We start from the raw sequence: 23842 nt of genomic DNA, 5'->3' as shown, positions 1-23842 counted from the left end.
TTTTTTAGTTAATTTTGTATCCAGCCACTTTGCTGAAGCTGTATATCAGCTGAAGACGTTTCCTGGTAGAATTTTTGGGGTCACTCAGGTATGTCCGCATTTTCATTTCTGATTTTGCTGATTTGGATAGTTTCTCTCTGCCTTTTAGTTAGTTTGGCTAAGGGCTTGTCTATCTTGTTGGTTTTTCTCAAAGAACCAGTTCTTGGTTTCATTGATTCATTGAATTGCTTCCTTTGTTTCTAATTTATTGATTTCTGCCCTGAGTTTGAATATTTCTACTCCTTTTGGGTGTGTCTGTTTCTTTTTTTCTAGTGCTTGCCGATGAGTGGTTAAGTTGCTTGTATGCGATGTTTCAAATTTCTTCTTGAACTTTCCTCTTAGCACTGCTTTGTGTCCCATAAGTTTGGATATGTTGTGCCTTCATTTTCATTGAAGTCTAGGAAGTCTTTAATTTCTGTTTTTCTTTCTTCCCTAATCCAGCTATCATTGAGTAGTGAGTTTTTCAGTTTCCATGTATGTGTAGGTTTTTGCTATTTCTGTTGTTGTTGAGGTCCAGCTTTAGACCATAGTGATCAAGGGATTATTTCCATCTTCTTGAATCTGCTGAGGCTTGCTTTGTGACAAACTATATGGTCTATTTTGGAGAAGGTTCCATGAGTTGCTGAAAAGAAAGTATATTCTTTTGAATTTGGGAGAAAAGTTCTGTAGACATCTATTAGGTCCATTTGATTTAGGGCCTCTGTAAGTGCCCTTATTTTCCTGTTTAGCTTCTGTCCCTTGGTGAGAGTGGAGTGTTGAAGTCTCTCACTATTAAGGTGTTGGGATCAATGTGCGATTTCAGGTTTAACAATGTTTAATAATGTTTCATTTACAAATGTAGGTGCTCTTGTATTTGGGGCATAGATGTTCAAAATTGTGATGTTCTCCTGGTGGAATTTTCCATTGATGAGATGAAATGCCCCTCCTCATCTTTTTTTATTAATTTAGGTTGAAAGTCTATTTTATTAGATATTAGGATAGCTACCCAGCTTCTTTTCTGGGTCCATTCACTTGAAAAACATTTTTCCAGCCCTTTACTCTGAGGTAGTATTTATCTTTGTTGCAGAGGTGTGTTTTTTGGATGCAGCAGAATGTTAGATCCTGTTTCTGCACCCATTCTTTTAGTCTGTGTCTTTTTATTGGAGAGTTGAGTCCTTTGATGTTGATAGATAATAGTGACCAATGAATGTTAGTTTCTTTTATTGTGGAGTTGGTGGCCTTACTGTGATTCATTGCTTGTTTTCTTTTAATTTTTCTTGAGAAATTATCTGTATCCTATGTTTTCTTGGGTGTAGTTGTTTTCATTGGATTGGAGTTTTCCTTCTAGCATGTTCTGTAAGGCTGGTTTGCTGTGTAGATATTGCTTAAATTTAGTTTTGTCATGGAATATTTTGTTTTCTCTACCTATGTTGATTGAAAGCTTTGCTGGTTAGAGAAGTCTGGGTTGGCATCTGTGGTCCTTCAAAGTCTGCATGACATCTACCCAGGCCCTTCTGGCTTTCATAGTTTCTGTTGAGAAATCTGATGTGATTCTGATAGGTCTACCTTTATACTTTACTTGGCCTTTTTCTTTTTAACTTTATTACGCTTTATTCACTTTGTATCCCCCTGTGGTTCCCTCCCTCCTCCCATCCCAATCCCTCCCTTCCTCCACCCTCTGCCTGCATGCCCCTCCCCAAGTCCACAGATAGGAGAGGACTTCTTTTCCTTCCTTCTGATCCTAGTCAATTAGGTCTCATCAGGAGTGGCTGCCTTGTCTTCTTCTGTGGCCTAGTAATGCTGCTTCCCCCTCAGGGGGAGGAAATTAAAGAGTAGGCCAATCAGTTCATGTCAGAGACAGTCCCTGTTCCTATTACAATGGAACCCACTTGGATACTGAACTGCCATGGGCTACATCTATGCAGGGGTCTTACGTTATGTCCATGCATAGTCCTTGGTTGGAATATCAGTCTCAGGAAAGACCCCTCTGCTCAGATTTTTTGGTTATGTTGCTCTCCTTGTGGAGTTCCTGTCCTCTCCAGATGTTACTGTTTCCCACTTCTTTCCTAAGATTCCCTGCACTCTGCCCAAAGGTTGCCCATAAGTCTCAGCATCTACATTGATAGTCTGCAGGGCAGAGCTTTTCAGAGGTCCTCTGTGTCAGGCTCCTGACTTGTTCCCTCTTTTCTCCTTCTTCTAATGTCCATCCTCTTTGCCTTTCTGGATAGCAATTGAGCATTTTAGCCAGAGTCCTCCTTCTTGATTAGTTTCTTTAGATGTACAGATTTTAGTAGGTTTATCCTATATTATATGTCTATATGAGTGAGTATATACTGTGTGCATCTTTCTGCTTCTGGGATAGCTCACTCAGGATGATCTTTTCCAGATCCCACCATTTATCTGCAAATTTCATGATTTCTTGTTTTTTATTGCTGAGTAATATTTCATTGTGTAGATATACCACAATTTCTGTATCCATTCCTCAACTGAGGGACATCTGGGTTGTTTCCAGCTTCTGGCTATTACAAATAAGGCTGCTACAAATATGGTTGAGCAAATGTCCTTATTGTGTACTTGAGAATCTTTTGGATATATGCCTAGGAGTGGTATAGCTGGATCTTGAGAAAGTGCTATTTCTAGTTGTCTGAGAAAGCATACTTGTCCTTTTTCACTTGCTACTTTTAGTATCTTTTGTTCTGTAGATTTAGTGTTTTGACTATGATGTGACACGAGTTTCTTTTCTGGTCTAATCTATTTGGTGTTCTATAGGCATCTTGTATGTCTATGGACATTGCTTTCTTTAAGTTGGGAAAATTTTCTTCTATGATTTTCTTGAAAGTATTTTCTGATCCTTGGAACCTAGAATCTTCTTTTTCATCAATTCCTATTATTCTTAAATTTTGCCTTTTCATGGTGTCCTTGATTTCTTTGATGTTTTATGTTTGGGACTTTTCTGATTTTACTTTTTTTTTTTTTGTGAGAGAGAAGTATACATTTCTGCGAGTGTATCTTCAGCACCAGAGATTCTCTCTTCCATCTCTTGTATTCAATTGGTGATGCTTACCTTTGTGGTTCCTGATCTTTTCTCTAAACTCTCCAGCTCCAGGGTTTTCTTTGTTTGTTTTCTTTCTTGATTCTAATTCTGTTTTCATGCCTTGCACCATTTTCTTCATCTGTTTGAATGTGGATTCCTGTCTCTCTATGATGGTCTTATTTCCTCTTTATTTGTCTCCATTTGTGTGACTGTGTCTTTGAGAGATTTGTTTCCTCTTTGTGTGCCTCTAATAACTGGATAAGCACAGCTTTAAAATCATTTTCCCATGTTTCTGATGAATTGGCGTATCCATTGATTTTTGTGAAGCCATGGTGTCCTGATTTTTGTTGGATGTGTTCTTATGCTGATGTCTGGCCATTTGCTTATCTGTAACCTGCACTGTTTGTTCCTGGATTCTGCAGTTCAGACTGGTACAGTCTTTCTCTGATGTCTGGAGAATTCTTCAAGAAGATGTGAGAGGTCCATTGGTTTCAGTGTGTGTGTTGGTGTTTCAGCTGTACCTAAGGGAGGAATGTCCTCAGGCGCAGAACAACAGATGTGGGCGAGAGTGTGAGTGTGCATGTGTGTGTGTGTATAGAAGTGTGCCTTGAAGGACAGGATATTAGAGAATGTAGAAGGCTGAAGTGTGAGGCAAGGGTGACATGCAGGTACTGAAGGGGTTGTAGGTAGGCAACAATGATGGTGTTTGCAGGTGCTGATGGTAATCGTGGGCGCAATTTGCTTGTGCAGATTCTCTAAAATACTCAGTGGCCTACAGGCCACTGTATTCGGCTCTGACTGAGCTCCAGGAATTATTTGCCTGAATGCCACTGGTAGATCTGCAGAACAAGGGTTCAATATTGAGAACACTGTCTCAAGAATCCCTATGTTTCCCACAGTGGGTGTGTGGGTGGGTGGGATCTCATGTCTGGCTATCTTAGATGGACCCTGGTTCTGGGGCTCTGCAGGCTCTTGAAGGCACACTCACTCTCTAGCACGTCAAATTAGAAAGCACGGGGGTTCCTCCTTTTCTCTCCTCTCAGGTTTGGGCCTGCTGGGGCAAATAGGGGTATATGAGCTCCTTCAGGTGAGTGGTGCTGTAGCCACCGAACTTGGGAGTCTGGCTGCAGCAGCAAAACAGGTAGCCATTCCAGGGGCCTGCTGGAAAGTCCTGGGGAGCCACAACAGTGGTCCACAGTCCTAGGTGGCCTGGCAGGTCTGGAGTACCTGTGTGGTTTGGCAGGTCAGATGGACTTTGGTGGCTGACTGGGAGGCCCACGCAGTCACTGGCTGGGAGTCCCTGCAGAGTCCATAAAGCCACTTGCAGACCTAGGACCCAGAAGGCTGGTACAGCTGGCAGCTGCAGCTGAGGAGCTAGGAGTCCCACCTCTGCTGTCTCAGTCCCCAGGCAGGGAGTTCTGTGCTAAGAGTCTCTGGCACTGTGGGCTGGCTCCACCCAGAAGAGAGGCCTGAAAAAGGGAAGTGCAAGTTGGGGTTTGAATGTTCACTACTCTCTGTCCCCAGAGAAGTCTGAGGGTGACCTGAATCTAAATGGTCTCAGCTCATGTGATGTCCCCTCTTATTCAGGAAACCTCAATGTTAATTTTCTGGCTTCAGCTTCCCCTCCACTCACCAATTTCAGAGTTTCAGATCCCCTGCCTCTCAGATATGGTGGGTGTTGGTCGCCGCCATCTTGGGTCCTAGGATAGTTATTTTTATGTTTTGCCTGGGCCATGAAGTACACAAATATTTTTCTGTGTACACCTGTGAGAGTGTTTCCAAATGAGATGAACTTATGGGTTGGTGGGCTGTAGAATGCACACTGCCTTCTTCAGAGGGTTTGTTTAACAACTGAAGACCTGAATGGGGCAAAAGACCCAAGTAAGAGGGAATTTCTACTACTGTCCACTGCCTACTTGAGCTTGAACCTTGATTTGTCCTTGAACTTATACCATCAGCAGTTCTGGTCCCCAGGCCTTTAATACTTCAAGAGTTTCACTTGCTTCTGGGTCTCCAGCTTGCTGCCTGCACATTGTAAACTTCACAGGCTTCATAACAGATGAGATAATTTCTATTAATGCATTTACATATCTATAACATGCGTGTGTGTGTGTGTGTGTGTGTGTGTGAGAGAGAGAGAGACATATTACCCATTCTGTTTTTCTGAAGAACCCCAACTACCAATTCATTCACTTGGGAAGATCTAAAGTTTATTTTTTGGAGTTGATATCAGCTAAGACTAATTTAGTAAGGAAGTTAGTACCTATGGTACCTGTTAGGATTAAGCAGTGAAGAGGGGTGGGTACTTTTGGTGGGCCTGTGCCAAGGTGTGCTGCTAACTCATACCATACAAATAGAGCTAGTGCAATCGGTTTATTGGATGTGGGGAAAGGGTAAGTGAAAGGTTGTCTTGGAGTGGGGACATGAGAGATAGAAACAGAGAGAATTAACAAGACAGGGAATTGAGAGATACATAGTGAAAGACTGACAGAATGAACAAGGCAGGGAATGAGAGAGACGGGGGGCGGGGGGTTGTCGGGAGAATGAACAAGACAGGGAAGATGAGAGATTAAACAAGCAGAGAACAAGGAAGAAAAAGAGAGATCTGGGGTGGCTGGGGCCTTTTATGCTCCGTACCTGGCAGTAGGTGCTGACATAGCTGCAGCTGTTCAGTCCCTGAGGGCAGACCAGTGGAAGTGCCTGATTGTTAACAGTGTCGAAGGCTAATAGGGAGTACTTCGATGAGACTCAGGAAATAAAAGGTTTTAACCTCAGTCTGTTGCAAGGGACAGGAGAAAGTACTTTCTGCTGCCTTTCAAAACCTCAGAGCTCAGTGGCTTACAACCACACGCACTTCACCACAATTCTTTGAATTGTCTGGAAAGTTCTTTTGGGTCATTTTGATCCATCAATCTGAATCAGCTGGTGAGTCTTCTGCTACCGGATGGTCTAGACTGTCCCCATTGATATTATCTGTTGATTGAAGGCCAGTGGCTACTATTATGTTGGTGTGCAGATAATTCAACTTCCCTGCCCTCAGGAGCTTTGTGGTCCTGACAACATCCTTTGTCACCAACTGTATCCTATGTTATCACCTGTGCCAGAAGCTCAGGGTATTACCTGCCTGCCACCCTGCCCAACCTTTCTCTTTCACTTTCTGTCTCTCTCCCTGATTCTCTGTGGATCTCCCCACTCCCTACACTCTCTTCTCTCTTATGCTCTTCCACACTGTCTATCTCTCTCCCTCTGTCCGCTGCCTTTCTTATAATAAACTTCCATGTACCACACCTGTTGTGGGGTGTGTAATTCATATATTATAACAGCTATGATCACAGGGGTTATTGGGCCTAGTGTTTCTTGATATTCAGTAACTATCCTAAGTTGTTGGTTTTTTTCACATAATAGTCACAGAATCTCCAGTACCAACAGGCAACAGCAACATTATGAACAAGCATGCTCAAGTCTGATGGTGCCACATTTACTGCTGTTCTGTTGGCCAATGTAAATGATACGGCCAAGCTCAGAGCCCAACAAAATCATGGTGGCAAACACCAGGCATGGTGCTGGAAGAGTGGACAGCTCACATCTTGAATCAAGAAATAGAATGGCAACAGTCTTTTGAGACTTCAAAGTACACCCTCTGTGACTTTTCCCAGCAAGTCCAGACTTCCTAAACCTACTGAAACAGGACCACCAACTGGGGATCAAGTATTCAAATGCCAGAGCCAATGGGGAATATTTTCCTTCAAGTCACCACGGGGGGCTCATCCCTGATTCTCCATCTTTTAGCAGCTACTGCTCGCCTAAACCTCTTCATCTAGGAGTGGGTTTTGTGAGATTTCTCAGTCCACATTCTGTGTTGTGTTTATATAAAGAAGTATGTATGTAAAACAATAAAATAATTAAAGAAGAGAAAGTCATGAATTTGAAAAGAAGTTAGGAGGATGTGGGGAGAACTGGAGGGGAAAAGGGAAAGGTAGAAATAATACAAGTATAAAACTCATGTATAAAGTTTCAAAGCAAAATGAAATAAACGCTCAAAAATTTAAAAAGCCACAATAACACCCTCCCCACACCACACATAAATAACTTGACTGTTTCAATCTCAAAAAGGGGGTGGAGGAGCAGTATGTAGAGATAAATATTCTTTGCCTTGCTCAAGGCCCACATTCCTGGGATGGTTTTTCTAAATTTAGGCAGCAAAGGACCCACCTGGCCTTCTCTTCACTTTCAGCAGGGGAAGATTCCAGCTGCACTTAGGAAAATGAGGGGAAGAGTGAATAGCACTGAGGTAAAGCCAGTAAGTAGCCAAGGCCAGGATTAGCAGACTCTTGCCAACATGGGATAACTGGAGTCTCTGCCAACACCTTTCTGCCCTGGGTCCCTCCTTAAGAGAGTTACAAAAATTATGGTGCCACCCTTCTATTTTCTCATTTTTCCCAGTGAGACAGGATCCAGAGCTGCAGAGAAGACTGTGCTGCCAGCAGACCATGTCCTATGGTCTAGACCTCCCCTACTCCACTTCCCTGGCCTTGGCATCCATACACACATACACACACCCCTAATCTCTTACAGTCCTGGTTTACAGGAAGTGTGGATATGTGGTCACAATTACTGGTGTTTTAAACTAAATTATTTTCAACAAAAGCACATTCTTTCCTTATATCCTATCTTTCTTTCTTCACATCCTACCTTCTGCTTAATGTGGTTGTCTTTATACCTGATATCTTAGGGCTGCTATTGGTGTGGTAAAACACCATAACCAAAGCAAGTTGAAGCAAGTTGGGAAGAAAGGGGTTTATTTCAGCTTACAACTTTCAGGACACACTTCCATCACTGAGAGAAGTAAGGGTAAGCTACTCCAGGCAGGAACCTGGAGGTAGAAACAAGCAGAGCTCATGGAGAAATGGGACTTACTGGCCAGGTCAGCTTGTATCAGCAATCCAGGACTACCTGCCCAGGGGTGGCACTCACTCCCCCCAACCCCCATGGAGGGGCCCACTAATATTAATCATTAATCAAGACAATACCTCACAGACTTGCCTGTGGGCCAATCTTACACTCATTTTCTCAGTTAAGATCCTCTCTTCCCAGAAATGTCTAGGTTTGTGTCAAGTTGACAAAAACCAACCAGGACACCCTATAAAACAACTTACTTTATAGGGACAAAACCTATTTAACAAGTAGAATTCCAAAATAAGGCATCTGTTGTTTTAAAAAATGAAAATCTCAACCGTTCGCTTTTAACAATAAAGACTCAGGAATCAAATACTGAGGTGAAAACCTACTAGCTCAGAGAGGCAGAGAGAGCACCCAGCTGATCTTCCTACTCAGCCAATGTCCCAGAAGGAAAAAGCTCTCCTTATTCAGCTCACATCCCAGTTGGAAAGAGTCAAAAGTCAAAAAGCCAAAAGTCCAAGGCCAAAAGCTTGTTATATCAGCTGAAGGCTCAGGAGGAAAAGGTCTGCTAACCCACCTGACAGCCAGGAGAAACAAGCCAAAAGACTCTTCTTCTCCATAATATCTTAAGTATCCTTTAACTCAAATTCCCTTCTTTCTGCTAAATCCCTGTCAATTGGTTACTTGCTCCATCTCTTAATGTAGGGTTAATGTTACTTACTAAATCCTGTGTACAGAAAGCTCTTGGATTAAAGGTGTGTGTTAGGGCTGGCCCACGCCAAACAAAAAACAGATTTTTACAGTTCACAATCTTGGGGTTCATAATGGGATCAAATATCCAACAATAGGCATCAGTGAGTATAATTCCAACTTGGCAGGCACACTGGTAAAAAAAAAAAAAAAAAGAAGAACAAATCCAAGCATCAAGAATCAAGCAGTCCAAACTCAGACAGTCGAGGAAAGTCACTGCTCCTGGAGGGCCATGGATTATCTCTGTAAAGAGTTGGTTTTCAGATAGACTTTTGGTTCCTTCTGAGGTCATGAGAAACAGTGATTCTGAGTAGATCCATTATTTATCCTGAAGAACCTTGACTACTACGTTTTTTTAGTAATGAGTCTTTTGCGTAAGTTTTACTCTCTCTCTCTCTTTCTCTCTCACTCTCAAACTCCTCCCCCCCTTCTGCAAAGCTGTAGCTGAAGGTCACTCTTCATCAGGCTTTCGCACTCCTCCCTACCTCCCCCACCCCCACATTAGGTCTGTTGTTGAGTTCCCTTCAGCCTCAGTGGCTCTATCCAACAAGTGAAGATATAAGCTGATGTGAAAATGAAGAGAGCAGCCTTTTTCTTCCTTGGTTGTCTGAAGGCAAGATGGGTCACCAGCAGCTCTGCTGGAGTCACCTGAGGAAGTTCAGCCGGGGTTCTCGCTCCTGCTGCCTGCTCTAACCGCCACGGTCTGATCCGGAAACACAGGCTGAAGATGTGCAGTCAGTGTTTCCCGCAGTCTGTGAAGGACATAGGCTTCATTAAGTTGGACTGAGTGACCTTTAATGGGTTATTCAAGACTTTTTACCCAGTGAAACTGATCATGCTACATAATCTTGTACATAAAGAATAAAAAAGTGAAGACCTTCAAAAAAAGAAAACGAAGAGATCAAACACATAATATTATTATTCGAAATATTTATTATGACACAGGGCATAAACCAGTTTGTCTCTAAAAAACTATTAAATATGAGTCTTTTGTATCAAGTGCTATGTAACTATAAAACTTGTTAAAGTTTAGGACAAGGAATTCAGATCTTTTAAAATAATATTTCCCACCTGGTAAGACATTCATATAAATGTTTGAATGGCCCCTGCCCAGTAAAACCTTTGTTCACACAAAGACCCTGCTACATTCTCATATTAAAGTCACTGACCCCCTTTCACCTTCATTTCTCTTGCTCTGATTCTTTTAAACTATCCAGTCTGAAGTCAGCCGCCTGCCAGTGGACAAAAGAAACAGTCATTACCTGAGTTAGAATAAAAGTCAAATGGACTTTCTGTCTCTGTGTTTATTCTTTCTAGGTTACCCTCCTGAACAAGAACAGAGTTTTGCCCCATTGAGATGATGTTCTTTGTCTTTGGGATCTCAAACTTATTTCTAACAGTTTCTGACTTAGCAAACCTATTTCACAATTCCTTCTCTTATGGATTCTGAATATGGCTGCCATCTTTAAAATTCCCCCACTGACTGAATTGATTAGTCTCTTTCCCGTGTACTTCACTCTAGTGTGTGTATGACAAACATGTTTTTCACGTCTTGAAATTCTTCTTTTGACAGATCCTAACTCTACCAGAAAACACTTTTCTCAATAGATTGCTGTAAGGAAAGTTCCCTCCAATACAAATGCTGATTAAGTTACTGAAAACACTCATAGGGTTTGCATTTTTACAATTTCTGCAAGGGGAGAGCAAACAGTCTAGTCTTCCTAGTTAGGTGGAGCCAGAGTTGGAGAGAAATCCCTTATCAGAATCTGTACCTAACAAAAAGAAGAAGAAGAAGAAGAAGAAGAAGAAGAAGAAGAAGAAGAAGAAGAAGGAGAAGAAGAAGAAGAAGAAGCAAGGCAAACCTAGCAGACAGATACTTTCATTGCTCTCTTTCCAATTATGAGCAACAAGATAATAAAAGAAGGTAATTCTGAAAGCTTTATGTCAGTTTTAATGGTCCCTCAAGTACTAAGAAATGGATGGTGTCCATGAGGATTTCTTTCTCCTTCTCCCTTGACGGCCATTGGCAGGATCACTTTGTATTTGTAACTGCTGTCACTGAAATGTGGAGAAAAGGCCCTGTAAAGGTAGAGGATGAGGACAACTTCCCTGGAACGATTTCTATTGTCATCACTGTGGAAATGATATTTACTACTGTTCTCATTCTGCTTTTCTATAGTGTGTCTACTTTGTGAAGCTTAAAGCTATAGGATTTGGGTTTCATAAAATCACACTAGCATAAAACCATGTTTTATAATCCTGCAAGAAGAACATTTTATAAAACTGTAAAGAGAACTATTCAACAGGATGAAAATAATTACCAATGCAGGTCACTTGACTAATACAATTATTTATGGGATACTAACAGCTCTTCAGAGGCGTTCAGATTCACTGTAAATCTGATTTGCTCTCTTTTCTTCTTTCCCCTTTTCTCCTCCCTTTCCTTTCCTTCCCCTCCCTTTCCCCAATCTGTCTCCCCCCCCCTGCCCAGGACCAGACGCAGAGTTGGACAGGTGTGTGAATTAACTGCAAATGAGTTCTCAAAAGTCCTTTGGTAGTTACTCTTCATTATCCACATTAAAGGAAAAGGAAAGGAGTCAGGTCTTCTAAATCATCTGTGTCACAACTCATCTCCTCTCACTGCACTCTGCATAGTGAACTTAAATTTCAGCTTTACTAGCTTTCCAACAGACAGAATTAGCGATGCCAAACCCTTCCAAAGTTGAATGGTGTGGATGAAGCTAGACTGGAGATGCTTGTGTGAATGTTATCAAGTTGTTAGATGAACAAGTTCTAAGAAAGACAGACAGCTGGAGACAAAGAAAAGGAGGTGGAGAAAAGGGATGAAAAAGAAACAAAACTAGCTACTGAACGTAAAAAGGAAAAAATAAAAGAGCAGCAGCAGCAGCAGCAGCAGCAGCAGCAGCAGCAGCAGCAGCAGCAGCAGCAGCAGCAGCAGCAGCAGCAGCAGCAGCAGCAGCAGCAGCAGCAGAGAAAAGGACTGCAAAAAATGAATGCCTACACTGCACAAGCACAAAAGGTTGGGACTACAACCCCCAGGGTTCTTTGCAGCAAGGCGGGCTAAGACATCAGTCTCCTAGGCAACGCGTATAAACAAGATGGCGGACGGCGAGAACGCTCCCTCGAGATGGACCGCGGGCTCTTTCCGGCGGGGCTTGGGCGCCTCTCGCATTGCAGCCCACGCGATACTGTCGCTCACGGAAAAAGAGCGTCAGTCGCGATGGCCTACTTTTCCCGGGGCACCGCTAAAGAAAGGCAGTTTCAAAAGCGTCTCCTCCTTCATCCTCCACCAGCTCATCCACCACTCTCAGGAAGCAGAAATGGACGTGGATGCAGAAGAACAGCGCGAAGAAGGATCCGAAGAGTCTGAGGAGTCCGAAATGCAGAATTTGGAGGTGTGCCTCCCCACAACCCTTCCCGGTCTCTGGCTCCCTCCAACAGCCCAGCATGGCTGCCTCAGTAGCAGCTTGCTTCTGCACTCCAACCGCCCTAGGCTCAGCCGCTCCTTTTGGCCCTGCGCACCCATCCCCAGATGGGGAGACCTTCCCTCCTCCGCCCCCCCATCCCCCGCTTATTTCTGTTCCCTTTTTTCTGGTGTATTACCCCCTCGTGTCTGGGGGGAGGGACCCCAAGCCCTCCAAATATCTACTTTCTTTTCATAGTTTCTTACAGTTCAGATTACACACTGCTATGAAAAAAAATTGTGTATTTGGATGGAGGTTATGAGTTTAATGCTTTCAAAATTACACCTTGACAAAATTACTACCTTAGTATCAGTAGACAAGATCTAGTCCTTGATATCCCTAGCATGTCTCCCCAAACTGAATTACTTCTGCACTATTCTCAGTGGTGAGCCATTCATCTTTTCCCTCCAGGGTTGAAAAAAAATTCTTTTGAAATAATCAAAATGCTCTGCTGAAAACCAAATACCTTAAACGTTTTGTATATTAATTCTGCTAGTGACATATGCCCATATAAGCAGTCCCCACACTCTCCGGTCAGGAAGGGAGCCATAGCATGATCAGAGAAGACAGCTCAACTTCAACCAGAGGAACTTTGGGCTTACGGGGAGTGTTCCCAACATTCCCACCTCGTAACCATTTTTCTACAGACTATTTTCAGATCACCTAGTTGCATTTCTCATCACTTGACTGTATTCCCCACACTTTTGACTATCCTTTCCTATCCTCTTCTCCCTTTTAACTTTGCATTCCATAATTTCTTTTATTGGCTTCTAATACTTGTTCTTCTTCAGGATCATAAATTGATTGGTTTCCCTCGCGTACACAGTTATGCTTTTCTCTTTAACTACGTGGAATCAATATTTTTTTTCAATTCTTGCCTTTATATTGGACCCCCTCCCCTTACTTTTCCTTCAGCATATAAATCACATCAACGTCTTCACATCTATATGTTGCTTTTCTAGTCACCTTGCTCCCTGATGTCAGACACATTTCTCCTTATCATAACTGTTCCCTTGCACAAACTCCTTTTTTTCCTGGTTTGTCTTATTTCTTATTCTTCCCCCTCTAACTTTATTCTGATCTTTCTTTTCTTGGGCTCTTGTTTGCAAGGCTCTTTTGTTTACTGTGAATATTTGGCCCATTTCTCCCTTATCCCTCGTTTTGTCTTTCCTTTCCCACTTTTTTCATCGTGGGCTACTTACATTTTAATTTTGCCTGATGTCTCTGGCAATGGTGTTCTTACCCACACTCCCAGCACTGGGAGGCAGAAATAGGAAGATTGTCAGAGTTAGTGCTCATCTACAGAGCCAGTTCCTGATTAGCTAGAAACGTTGTTGATAGAACCACGCAACGAGACCTGCCTTAAAACACAACAACAATAATAAAAAGTAAACAAACAAACAAATTTAAACAAAGAAAGCCATCATATATTTTATTCTTCCTTCAACTATACCATACATAATGTTCTTTCCCACTCGCAACCACTGTCATATATAACACCGTCTGGCACTATCAGTTTATCTAATCTGCCCAGCTGATGGCTGTGTAAGTGTCCTGCCCAGCTGGGCATGGTGTGCACAACTGCCATCCCGGCATGGGAAGGCTGAAGAGGGTCACAAGTTGAAGGAGACCTGGGTTAGTGTTGGTTAATGTTGCTGCCGTCAGCAGTGACTGCCACAAACTGTAGCAGTGTTTGTGCTCCTTTGAAATGTTTGTGTGGTTTCCACCACCTTCACCCCAGAGGAGTTCACAAATGAGCCACCAGGACGCATTATGATTATAATTAGCACAGGCTCCTTGGCTATGGTTTCATTAGTTCTGTCGTTAATGTGTCTTCAGCAAGCCATTAACAAGCCATAGGAATCCATCCAACTGGTTTATGTTGAGAAAATGTTTATTTCTTCCAGTTACATTCTAAATATTGATACTGACTTTGGCTTTTCATGGTATTGCTTAAATTTTAAAATGTGGAATGAACTGAAAAGTGATAAATAATTGTATATTCATGATGAATGGTTTATTCCCATGTCTTATTCTGATTATGAGTAATGTGGTGGCCATAATCAACAATGCAGCTAGCTTCAAACTCCAGAGCCTAGAGGAATTTAAGGGAAGCAGTTGAAACTAGCTGTTTGGAGCACTGCTTTTGGGATGAGAGGCTTGTGGTTGGGACCTGGGTTAGCCTTTTGTTAGTACCGAGATTTTGAATAAGTTATTTAGCTTGTCTAGAACTCAAATATGGGTTTGATGATCATCTGTCTCATAAGATAATTAAATGATAAGTGTAAAATGCTTAGCATAGGGCTGGTGAGATGGCTTTTCAGGTAAAGATATTTGCTGCTAAGCTTGATGACCTGAGTTCAATTCCCCCAACCCACAAAGTGGAAGAAGAGACTTGACTCCCTAAGGTTGACCTATGACCTCCACATGTGTGCTGTGGTATGTGTACATGTACACAAACACATAGAAATAAAAAATTGATAAAAAATAAGTACCAAGCTAACACAGTCCTGATACTAAAAATAGTAGTTCAGATGTTTTTTAAACTGTTTTAACCTGTAGCTCATTAAGTGATTTTAGCCTTATTGAATAAGCATTTGTGGAATTATTGCTTAATAGGAAGTACTCTTTGACCATGTCTTGACTCAAAATTTGATGGTTGAAAACTTCCCTTTGCCATTACCATAACTCAGTGTGTCATAATGCCTACTTGTTGGGATAGTTATAGGCTTCAAATTTAGTAAGGTACTACTTCAAAGTTTTCAATATAATATCTAGTAGATTGTGTAGGCTCCCAGAAGTTACAGATATAAGAAATAATAGAAGTAGTTAAAATAGAAGATGAAAATATGATTGAAGACATACATGATCCATGCTCTCAGAGTGACATAAGATTAAGTCACAGTAGTTAGCACCTGAGGTATCATATACAGAGATAGAAACAGCTGCACCCAGGAGTCATAGGTAAGAGCAGAAAAAGCAGCTGAGGTAGGTTTAGGTTGGAGAGGGCTCTGTGCTGTGTGTGGACACTCACTTAATAGTGTAAGCTGTTCTCTGACGACCAGGTAAATTTAGATGAGGAAAGTATATATTCTAGCAATATCTATAGGGGAGCAGGAAGGTTCTGGACTAAGGTAGTGCTTGGAATAGAAAGTGGGTTAAAGATAAAACACTTAAGACGAGCCCATCACTAATTGAGTGTCAGGCATCTGGGCTGATGGATGATCACGTCACTGTCAGATACCATGGATATCAGGGGATATTAGCTCATTGCTACGGGAATTAGGGACAGATATTACTATATATTAAAGAAATGGGTTTAAGAATCATGATTGGAAATCAGGGAAGAGGAATCACAGAGGTGGAGCTGTGGATTTCATAGCACTGTCTGTGAAGTAGGCCAGGAAGAAAGGAAGGGAAGGGAGAGGAGAGAAGGTGAGGTAGGAAGGTGCACGAACAGCTGTATAGTAAAGCAGACACTTCACCGAGAGTCCGAGAAGGAAATCAGAGAGAAGCAGTCCAGAGATGTGGGAGAAAAAGAGCTGCAGGTTAGCTGTATGATCACCCTTAGCCAGGCAAGGAAATGCCCAGAGCATGGAAGAGTTATGCTGCCAATAGGACAAATGTGAAGAGGCTAGAGAAGTTCCCCATTCCCTTTGCCTATCTGAGGAGTATACCTTCTTGCAGGAACCTCTAGGAGGAGGAGGGGCTTACTGTGTGGAGCCTTGCCTTAGGGATCTGAGAGAATGCTGACAATTGTCCCCATTCCAATGTCCACAGCTATGGTAACAAACAGGCCTTCCTGAGTAAGTGAGGAAATGGAGAGGGATGAGGTCAGTTGAGGGGGTGGAGCTCTAGGTGAGAAGCTTGAGAGGACAGCAGCATTCCTTCCATCCCACGACCTCCTAGGTTTTACATAGGATATTGTGCTTCATGTGCAGGCATGACTGTCTTCCCCACTTGTGAGCAGCATGGCAGGTATGGGACACTGGCCTACAGTACTTTTATTGAAGCACTTGATGCATTCCAGGCACTATGCCAAGGGCTTTCTATACATTTTTTTTCATTTTTCTTAAAATATTAAAAAAAGAAGGGATAGGAGAGAAAGATGGTCTCCCTACTCTAGCTTTCATAGCTGGACCAATGAAATAAGGTAATGATTAACATTGACTAAGGATATCAGGGTATTGATTTTTAATATTACATGGAGCAGGGATATCATAGGAAAAGATTTTTAAAAACCACTTATTTATTTGTTTGTTTATTGTAGTGGTCTTCATCAGTTGTAAACAGAAGTTTCTTTTCTGAGGGGTGAAGATTACACTTATCTGTGGGTATAAAGACATGTTTATAGATTATTGTCAGGAATTATGCTGGTTATTAAATAAGTGGTTGTAGATTTTCCTCCAGTAACTACAATTTAATTAGCACTGAATAATTAGCTAGATTTCCAGTATGAAATGGGACGTGGGGCCAAAGAGATGGCTCAGTATTTAAGAGCACTTACTAGCTGTCATTCCAGAAGACCCAGGTTTGATTTCTAGCACCTACACTGTAGCTCAGAATCCCATCTGTAACTCTAGTTCCAGGGTATTCAAAGCCCTTTTCTGAGTTCCATGGGCACCAGACAAGCATCTGATACACAGACATACGTATAGACTAAATACCCATACAGATAAAAAAAAATATTACAGGGTCTGGAGTTAAGGGTGCTTGTTGCTCTTGCAGAGTATCTGACACTCCATTGGTGTCTCATAACCATCCCTAACTCCAACTCCAGGGGTTCCAGCACCCTCTCCGTCCTTCACAGGCACTGGATGCATATGTGCAGACAAAACACTCATATGTATAAAATGAATAAATGGCTAAAAATCTACTATGATTATTTATTCATGTGTGTTTCATATATGTGGAAGTCAGAGGGCAACTTGTAGGAATTTCTCTGTCCTTCTGCGCTGTGGGTTCTGGCCCTCAAGTCTGGAGGCAAGTGAGTCATTCTGCTGATTTGGGGAAAAAATGTTTATGTGAGCATTAAGAGCTTACATACCATGTTAACAGGAGAAGGGGAGAGGGAATGTAGGACACTTAAAGGGGTTGGGGGTGGGCAAATGCTTTTATGGAAAAATACACAGCCTCTTAGGACAGATGGGAGATATGAGAGGCTGTGACAAAGGCTGCCTCACTATGGTGTCAGTCTCTCTTTGCTCCTGTGATAAGGGTCAATCTCCTCCAGTTGATGAAACTCCTGGGGAGGGGATTTATAACAGTTGAGCTGCTTTTGAAGGATCTGCCTCTCTGTAGATAAAAGCAGTTCAGAGAAAGTCTCTCCTTGCATTTGCTGGGTTTTCAAGTGCCTTCAGCTCAAAACAATCAATACACCAGACACAGCCTGCTTTGGAGGGATGGCGTGTCTAGAACTCCTTTAAAAGAACACTCGCTTTCTATTATTTATAGGTAGAGAAATGAGGCTAGAAGAAAGCTTTACCTTCTCCCCAAGTCACACGGCAGAGCTGGGGTTCAGACCTCAGTTTGAACCTGACTCCATGCAGGCACCATTTCGTAGGGAGAAGCTTACAGCAACATGAGTCTACATACTTAACACCTCAGGACCAACAACCCAAGCTTTTTTCCTGGCTCCCAGGTCAATAAAGAACTAAAATGCGATGTTTTCCCATCATAGTTAAGATACCTGCTCATTGTGGTTAGGTACTTTATGTCAGTATGGCTGCTGTGATGGCTGTTTTCTGCTGACATGCTGATGTCAGTGTCCGTGCTGGCCATTGTAGAGTTCAAGGCAATGGATGTGCAACATAGTCTGGCATTTTGTCTCTTTTGTCTGCGGTCACTGGGGAAATGCCATGCCTATGCACCGGCTGTAGACCAAGGGCAAGCCTCCTCATGGAAGTGATGGCCATCCATTAAATCATCTTGTAAGTCAGATGAATCTGACAAGATCAGTTACTACAAAGTGAGCTGAGACTTGGTTTGTTCAGCCAGAACACCAGATTTCAAGACTTTCTCACCTTCATTTGATGTAACCATCTTTTGAGGTGTGGGCAAGCAGACCTGTGCAGAATCACAGACAGATTGAAATTTCACTACAGCTCTGCCACATTCTGTCATGTCATTTTGAGCAAGGTAACCTCTAAGCCTTAGTCACTTCATCTGTGAAATGGAGATAAGAAGGCTACTGCAGGGCTGTCAGAGGGATTAGCGCGCTGATTGCAGAGCTCGTGCACAGGGCCACTGGAAGTGATGTTCCTCTGGGTACTGTGTTCTCTCAGTATTGAATGTCACATGTAAGTGGCAGCTAAAAAGTCAGTGGCTTTTCCTTAACCGTATATAATATGTTCATGTCTTTTATGCAGCCTTTTCTCGGGGAGCTGGATAGGACAAGGTAGATGGTTGCCTTTCTAACCAAGTTGTTTGTCCACCATTTATATACAGCAGGAGGAATTTGATGGGGTCCTCAGAGAGGAGATGGTGACTGATGCACTCAGTGAGTTGGGGCGCTCAGGCCCTGGAACGGAGCAGGTGTACCTCAGCCTAAGCTTAAAAGTGAGTATGACAGGACCATTGTAGGCTGGCAAGTGGGCACATCACGCTTGTTTTCTTGGTTACACATGTAGCGGTGGCAAATGTCAGGGCCTGGCGCTCGGTGGAGATTAGTGATGGGTGATGAGCAGAAAACATTAGACTCCAATTAGACTCCAGAGACTCAGCCATCCCAGTATCAGCTCCCCAAATTCTTTTGTTTTCATTCTCTTCACACTCTTTTTCATCCTATGTAGTCTATATTATAGTAATCAATGCTTTTTTCAGGAGGTTGAATCTGGATCTGTAAAACCAATCAAAAACTCTGTAAGAATTTTTGCTCTGATCAGTCAAAGCCGAGCTAAACTATCTGAATCCCAGGGAACTGAGTATTCTGATATTGATTTTCCCCTGAAGTATGTCAAGAAATAAGTAGCTCTGCGTTGTCTTTTATTTTCATAAAGACACCTATCATTAAAGTAAAAAAAAAAAAAAACTATTGTTATCCATCAATTTTCAAGATTTCAACCCTAATCCATGTGTAGCACAGAATCTGGGCTCAGCTTTGACTGTGAGGAGGTGTAAGAGGTACCCACCACAGTTTGGTTTCTCTGCTGTTGCTCATAGTCCTGGAAAAATAATCTAACTCTTTGCTTTCATTACAAAACAAAACAAAACAAAAAACAAAAACAAAACAAAACAAACAAACAAAAAAACCAAACCAACCAAACAAACAAAAACCCAAGGGACTAGGGGGATGACTCAGTGGGTAAAGAGCTTGCAGTGTGCATGTGCAGGCTGGAGTTGGGATCCCAGGCATGCTGGTGTGGTGGCCTTGCCTAGATGAAATGATGCGCTCCAGGTTCAGTGAGAGAAGCTGCTTCAATGTATAAGGCAAAAGGCAAGTGAGCATGACACCTGATATCAAGCATGGGCCTCTACTGGCTCGTGCATACACACACACACACACACACACACACACACACCCCTCTTACACACATGTGCACCCACACCTGTACAAATACACACTCTACACATACTTCTTTAAAACACACACACACACACACACACACACACACACACACACACATTGAAATTTTACTATAGTTTCATGATTTGGCTCCTTCCTGACCAGGCTAATTCTTTGTAAGGGTGTTCTGCTTTAGATTTGAACTAATAGAATACCCAGGGACTAATGAGGTACCATCACCTGTTCTGACCTCATAGTATGTCCTTCAGCATATCAAGGCTGAACTCTTCCATCCCAGCAGTGTCTAACCTTCTGTGGGTGTCTTAGGCACCCAGGCATGACACCTGGGGAGTACTCTGCACACACAGCACTGTTCGTTCTAGCAGCCAGCACAGCCATCTGTAGGTCCATTTCAAACAACAGTCTGCTTATATATGTAGTGCTATGCCTTAAGTTGATCTGCCAAAACAGCAATCCTTTAAATCTTATTTCAGCCAGAGGGAAGGAGCTTAGCTTATTTTGCTACTGACCTCCTTACTGTTGAGATATTATGTGTTGAATTACTTGGCCTCAATAGAATACCCTTTCTGGTTCAGTGATTTCCCTTGTATCTTACTTATGTATATATAGTAATGATAATAATAAGAATTATTATTTATTCGACTTCCTTGAATTACTTGTGTACATACCTTCTCTCCTGCCAAAGTCCTAAACCCTTAAAGGCACAATAGAACTCAGCCCCTCCCTGTTTCCTCACTATACACAGTTATGTACACAGTAGACACTCAGCGCTGATTTGTCATTTGTAACAACCATCACTCCCCTACGTGAGAACTTGCTTTCAAATAAATCTGATTTTTTTGTTTATTTGTTTTTGTTTTTGTTTTTCCTGCCTGTGACAGAATGGCATATGCCACTAGGCTAAGTTTTTATCCCATGGGGTCACATTCCCTCTTAGCCCCGCACAAAGCTTTTTGAGTACCGATTCCTGGCTTGAATTTTGGACAGAGACTCAGTAGGATTGGATAGTGTGGCCTCCTAGGTGCTCTGAGTTTCTGGCTGGGCCACACACCTCTCTGCTTCTCACCGCAGCATGTGTTGTTAATGCTCTCCTCATGACTTGTGATGTCTATTCAAAATTTTATTTAAACTCCCATTATTTGCTTTTCTTTGGTTAGATGAAAACGTGGTCTTTATTGCTATAAGTTTTATTTCAAACTCTACCCTAAAGGTTCTCATGAACACTGCTGTTACTTATCTTTTCATGTGGTTTGGTCTTGCTGATAATACTAATATCTTAGGCTAATAACTTATTTATTTCTTTTTCTTCTTCATTTTGAGACAAGGTCATACTTTGTAGCCCTGGCTGGCCTCAGACTCACAGAGATTCACCTGCCTTGATTAAAAGCATGTGCCACCACACTGAATGGACTAATATTTCCTCTAAAGGAATTTTTTTTTTTTTGGTGGGATCTGTAGTCCATTTTGAGATTCCATCAGTAGTAGGCCTTAGACTTTATTCTCTTCTGTACTTTTGAAAAAAAAATTCTGATTTTTTTTCCTATCAGTGTTGTTTCTTCTAGCTGTTGCTGGAAGGCTTATACAGAGTAAAAGCCATATTAAAACCTTCCCCCTTTGCTTCCTCTCAGCGCAATGATTTAGTCAACATCAACATTCTGCATAACTATATTCATCTACAGAAGTTGGATCTTTCAGGAAACAAAATCGAAGGTACGTGATTGTCAGTTGAGTATATTGATCACTGAACAATGCAAAGATTTACAGGCTATATCCAGAATTTAATATAGTTTAATAATACCAAGTTTGATATCAGTGATTTGTAGATCAATCTATATATTGATTCATTGTTTTCTATGGAGAGAGAATGAGAGACAGAGAATGAGAGAGAACTGATCCAGAAGTGGAGGGAGTGAGGTCTTCAGTGTTTTGACCAGTTGAGGTGCATCCCAGGAGCCTCAAAGGGCCCGAATCCCTTCAGTACTTGCAGAACGTTTGAGGATACACTTTTCTTTATCTATTTATTCCTCTCTCACGCATCACATCCTGACTGTAGTCCCCCTCCCTCCCTTTGTTCCATGGTCCACCCTTCTCTGACTCTCCTCTGAAGAAAGCAGGCTTTCAGGGGCTGATGATGCTCAGAGGAGTTCCCCACCCGCTTACAGACTTTTTGTTTGGCTTTTACGTTTACATTTTCATCCCAGCTAGCTCCTCCTATTTTTTATCCCAAGCCTAATGTATCCAGCTTTATTAAAGATACTTTCCATAAACAATCATGGTATTTCAGGCAAGACATGGGCAGACAATCATTAACAGTATACAAGAATTTCCAACTCCCTTCTTATATAGACTACCAAAATCAGAAAGCCACTATAAAACCCAATGAAATCTTCATTCAGTGCTTTGAAAAGGGGGAAGTAGCTTAGAGTGAGGGTTGACATTTCACATTAAGGATATTGTTTAACAACTTTTCACAAGCTGACCCTGACTTTCAGGAAAGGAAACGAAAATTGATATGATCTGAAGATCCACAATTTTTTATAAAAGGAACCACCACTCTCCTGAGGACACTCATGATGTCACTGTAATGTCCAGATCGCCCAATAGACTGGAAAACCAATTTGGGGGGCCATGTTCCAACAGGTCTCTGGTTTTAAGGGAGTTAAGTCAATGTTGATGGTACAGGGGGAGGAGAATAAAAAAATGAATTTAGTTTTCCCATACCACAAGGCATTTTGTGCCATGGTGACCACATATGCCAACACCGCAATGTCCCTTCTGGGAGCCAACAGAATCTTTCAAAATTATCAGGGAAAAATATTTTCCCTCATCAATCCAGTTTGGGAGACATTTTGTTAGTGACACGTATGTTCTTTCCCCCAAACAATGAAGTGTTCTGTGTGCTAACACCATAGCTTAAAAAAAAAAAGTAAAACAAAATTCTGCATTTTTATAAAACTTGATAAAAATAGTATTTCAAACTGTACAGTCACCAGAAGTACACAGTTATCAAAAATCCACACATCTCCAGCACCTTCAGCTTTCTGTGCCTGGTCTGTTTTGGCGTCTCCATTTTCTGCAGGATTGTTTGCATCCTACTGGCGTCAGCCTTCCCTTTCTTCCCCTTGGTACCTTCTCTCCCTTCTTTGTAAGGGCCTTTTTAGGCTTGGGCTCTGGCTTTGGAGGAGCAGGTTTAGCAGATAACCTTGCAGATCTTCTCTGTGGCTTATCCTTCACCTTGGCTTTATCTCCTTTAGCATCCCCTTCCACCTTTCTTTTGGGCATGGCGATGGTGGGGGATGTCTGCGCTGGACACAGGTGGGGGAAGGAGAGGAAAGGCGGCCCTCGGGTTTGGTCTTTCCGGGGGGTTGCTCCTCCTATTTTTAAGGTTTCAGCACCAGGGCTTCTCAGTGTCACCCACCCCGTCTCTGTGTGTGCATTGACTCTTTCGACCACACTATCTGCAGTTCTTTGTATTTGTCATTATACCTTTCTTCTTCACACTTAATGAAAATAGTCCTGCAACTGTTATGTTTTCTTCAAAGCCTAGTCTTTGTTTTTGATTTTCTGATGTTATTCAAGGTTAACAATATACATTTTTTTTTTCTTTAGACTTCTAAAGAAACAGGCAAATACTTTTTTCTGACCTGGTTTCTCCACCATTTTTCTACTTGCTTCTTTTACCTGCCTTAAAGAAAACTGTAATGCTACTGATAATGGTCTCTCAATTTCATTTTCTGATTCCCCTCATTTGACTCTAATAATTAAAGTCCAGCCCTAGAGCGCAGAGAAGCATTGTATTCTATTTCAAATACCACTGTTTGAGAGACTATTGTATTGTTATTCTTATTTTTTAGGAAATTGCAAACAAGTGCATGAGCAGAGAAAATTCTGGAATGAATACTGAAGCTCAGCAGTAATAGCTGAGGGTCAGTCTTGTTCTATGTGACCCTCTCTGTCCCTTTTCCTCCATGTTACTTTAAGGCAAATCCCAGATTCTGCTATGGTCCAACCATTAGGAAGGCATTTTAGCAGTTACTGGCAGGAGTGGGCTGCCCACCCCACACCTACAAGGTTAATTATGCTCTGCTCACTCCACATCTCCAAGACTGAGTTTTCTGCCTTACTGAATTA

General features: G+C 42.0%; 1 protein-coding gene and 2 pseudogenes across 4 annotated transcripts in view; 2 read left to right on the top strand and 1 right to left on the bottom strand.

Moving 5' to 3' along the window:
• The first annotated feature begins 9319 nt into the window (after positions 1-9319).
• LOC110540561 (small ribosomal subunit protein uS14-like) lies at positions 9320-9488 on the top strand (annotated as a pseudogene).
• Positions 9489-11773: 2285 nt separating this feature from the next.
• Positions 11774-23842, top strand: part of Lrguk (leucine rich repeats and guanylate kinase domain containing) — a 108919-nt gene continuing 96850 nt past the window's right edge. Inside the window, exons 1-3 of one of the 4 annotated variants that reach the window (XM_060380210.1) lie at positions 11774-12117; positions 18634-18744; positions 21340-21421. In XM_060380210.1, coding sequence (XP_060236193.1) covers positions 11821-12117; positions 18634-18744; positions 21340-21421 — 490 coding nt within the window. In that variant the 5' untranslated portion in view covers positions 11774-11820. The remainder of the gene's footprint in view (positions 12118-18633; positions 18745-21339; positions 21422-23842) is intronic. The other 3 variants (XM_060380209.1, XR_009590762.1, XM_060380212.1) reach the window with 3 other exon arrangements.
• On the bottom strand, positions 22296-23007 carry LOC132653093 (non-histone chromosomal protein HMG-17-like; annotated as a pseudogene).

The sequence above is a fragment of the Meriones unguiculatus genome, chromosome 3 (assembly GCF_030254825.1).
Source record: "Meriones unguiculatus strain TT.TT164.6M chromosome 3, Bangor_MerUng_6.1, whole genome shotgun sequence".
NCBI classification, from domain to species: Eukaryota; Metazoa; Chordata; class Mammalia; order Rodentia; family Muridae; genus Meriones; species Meriones unguiculatus.
This window is presented reverse-complemented; position numbering and strand designations above follow the sequence as displayed.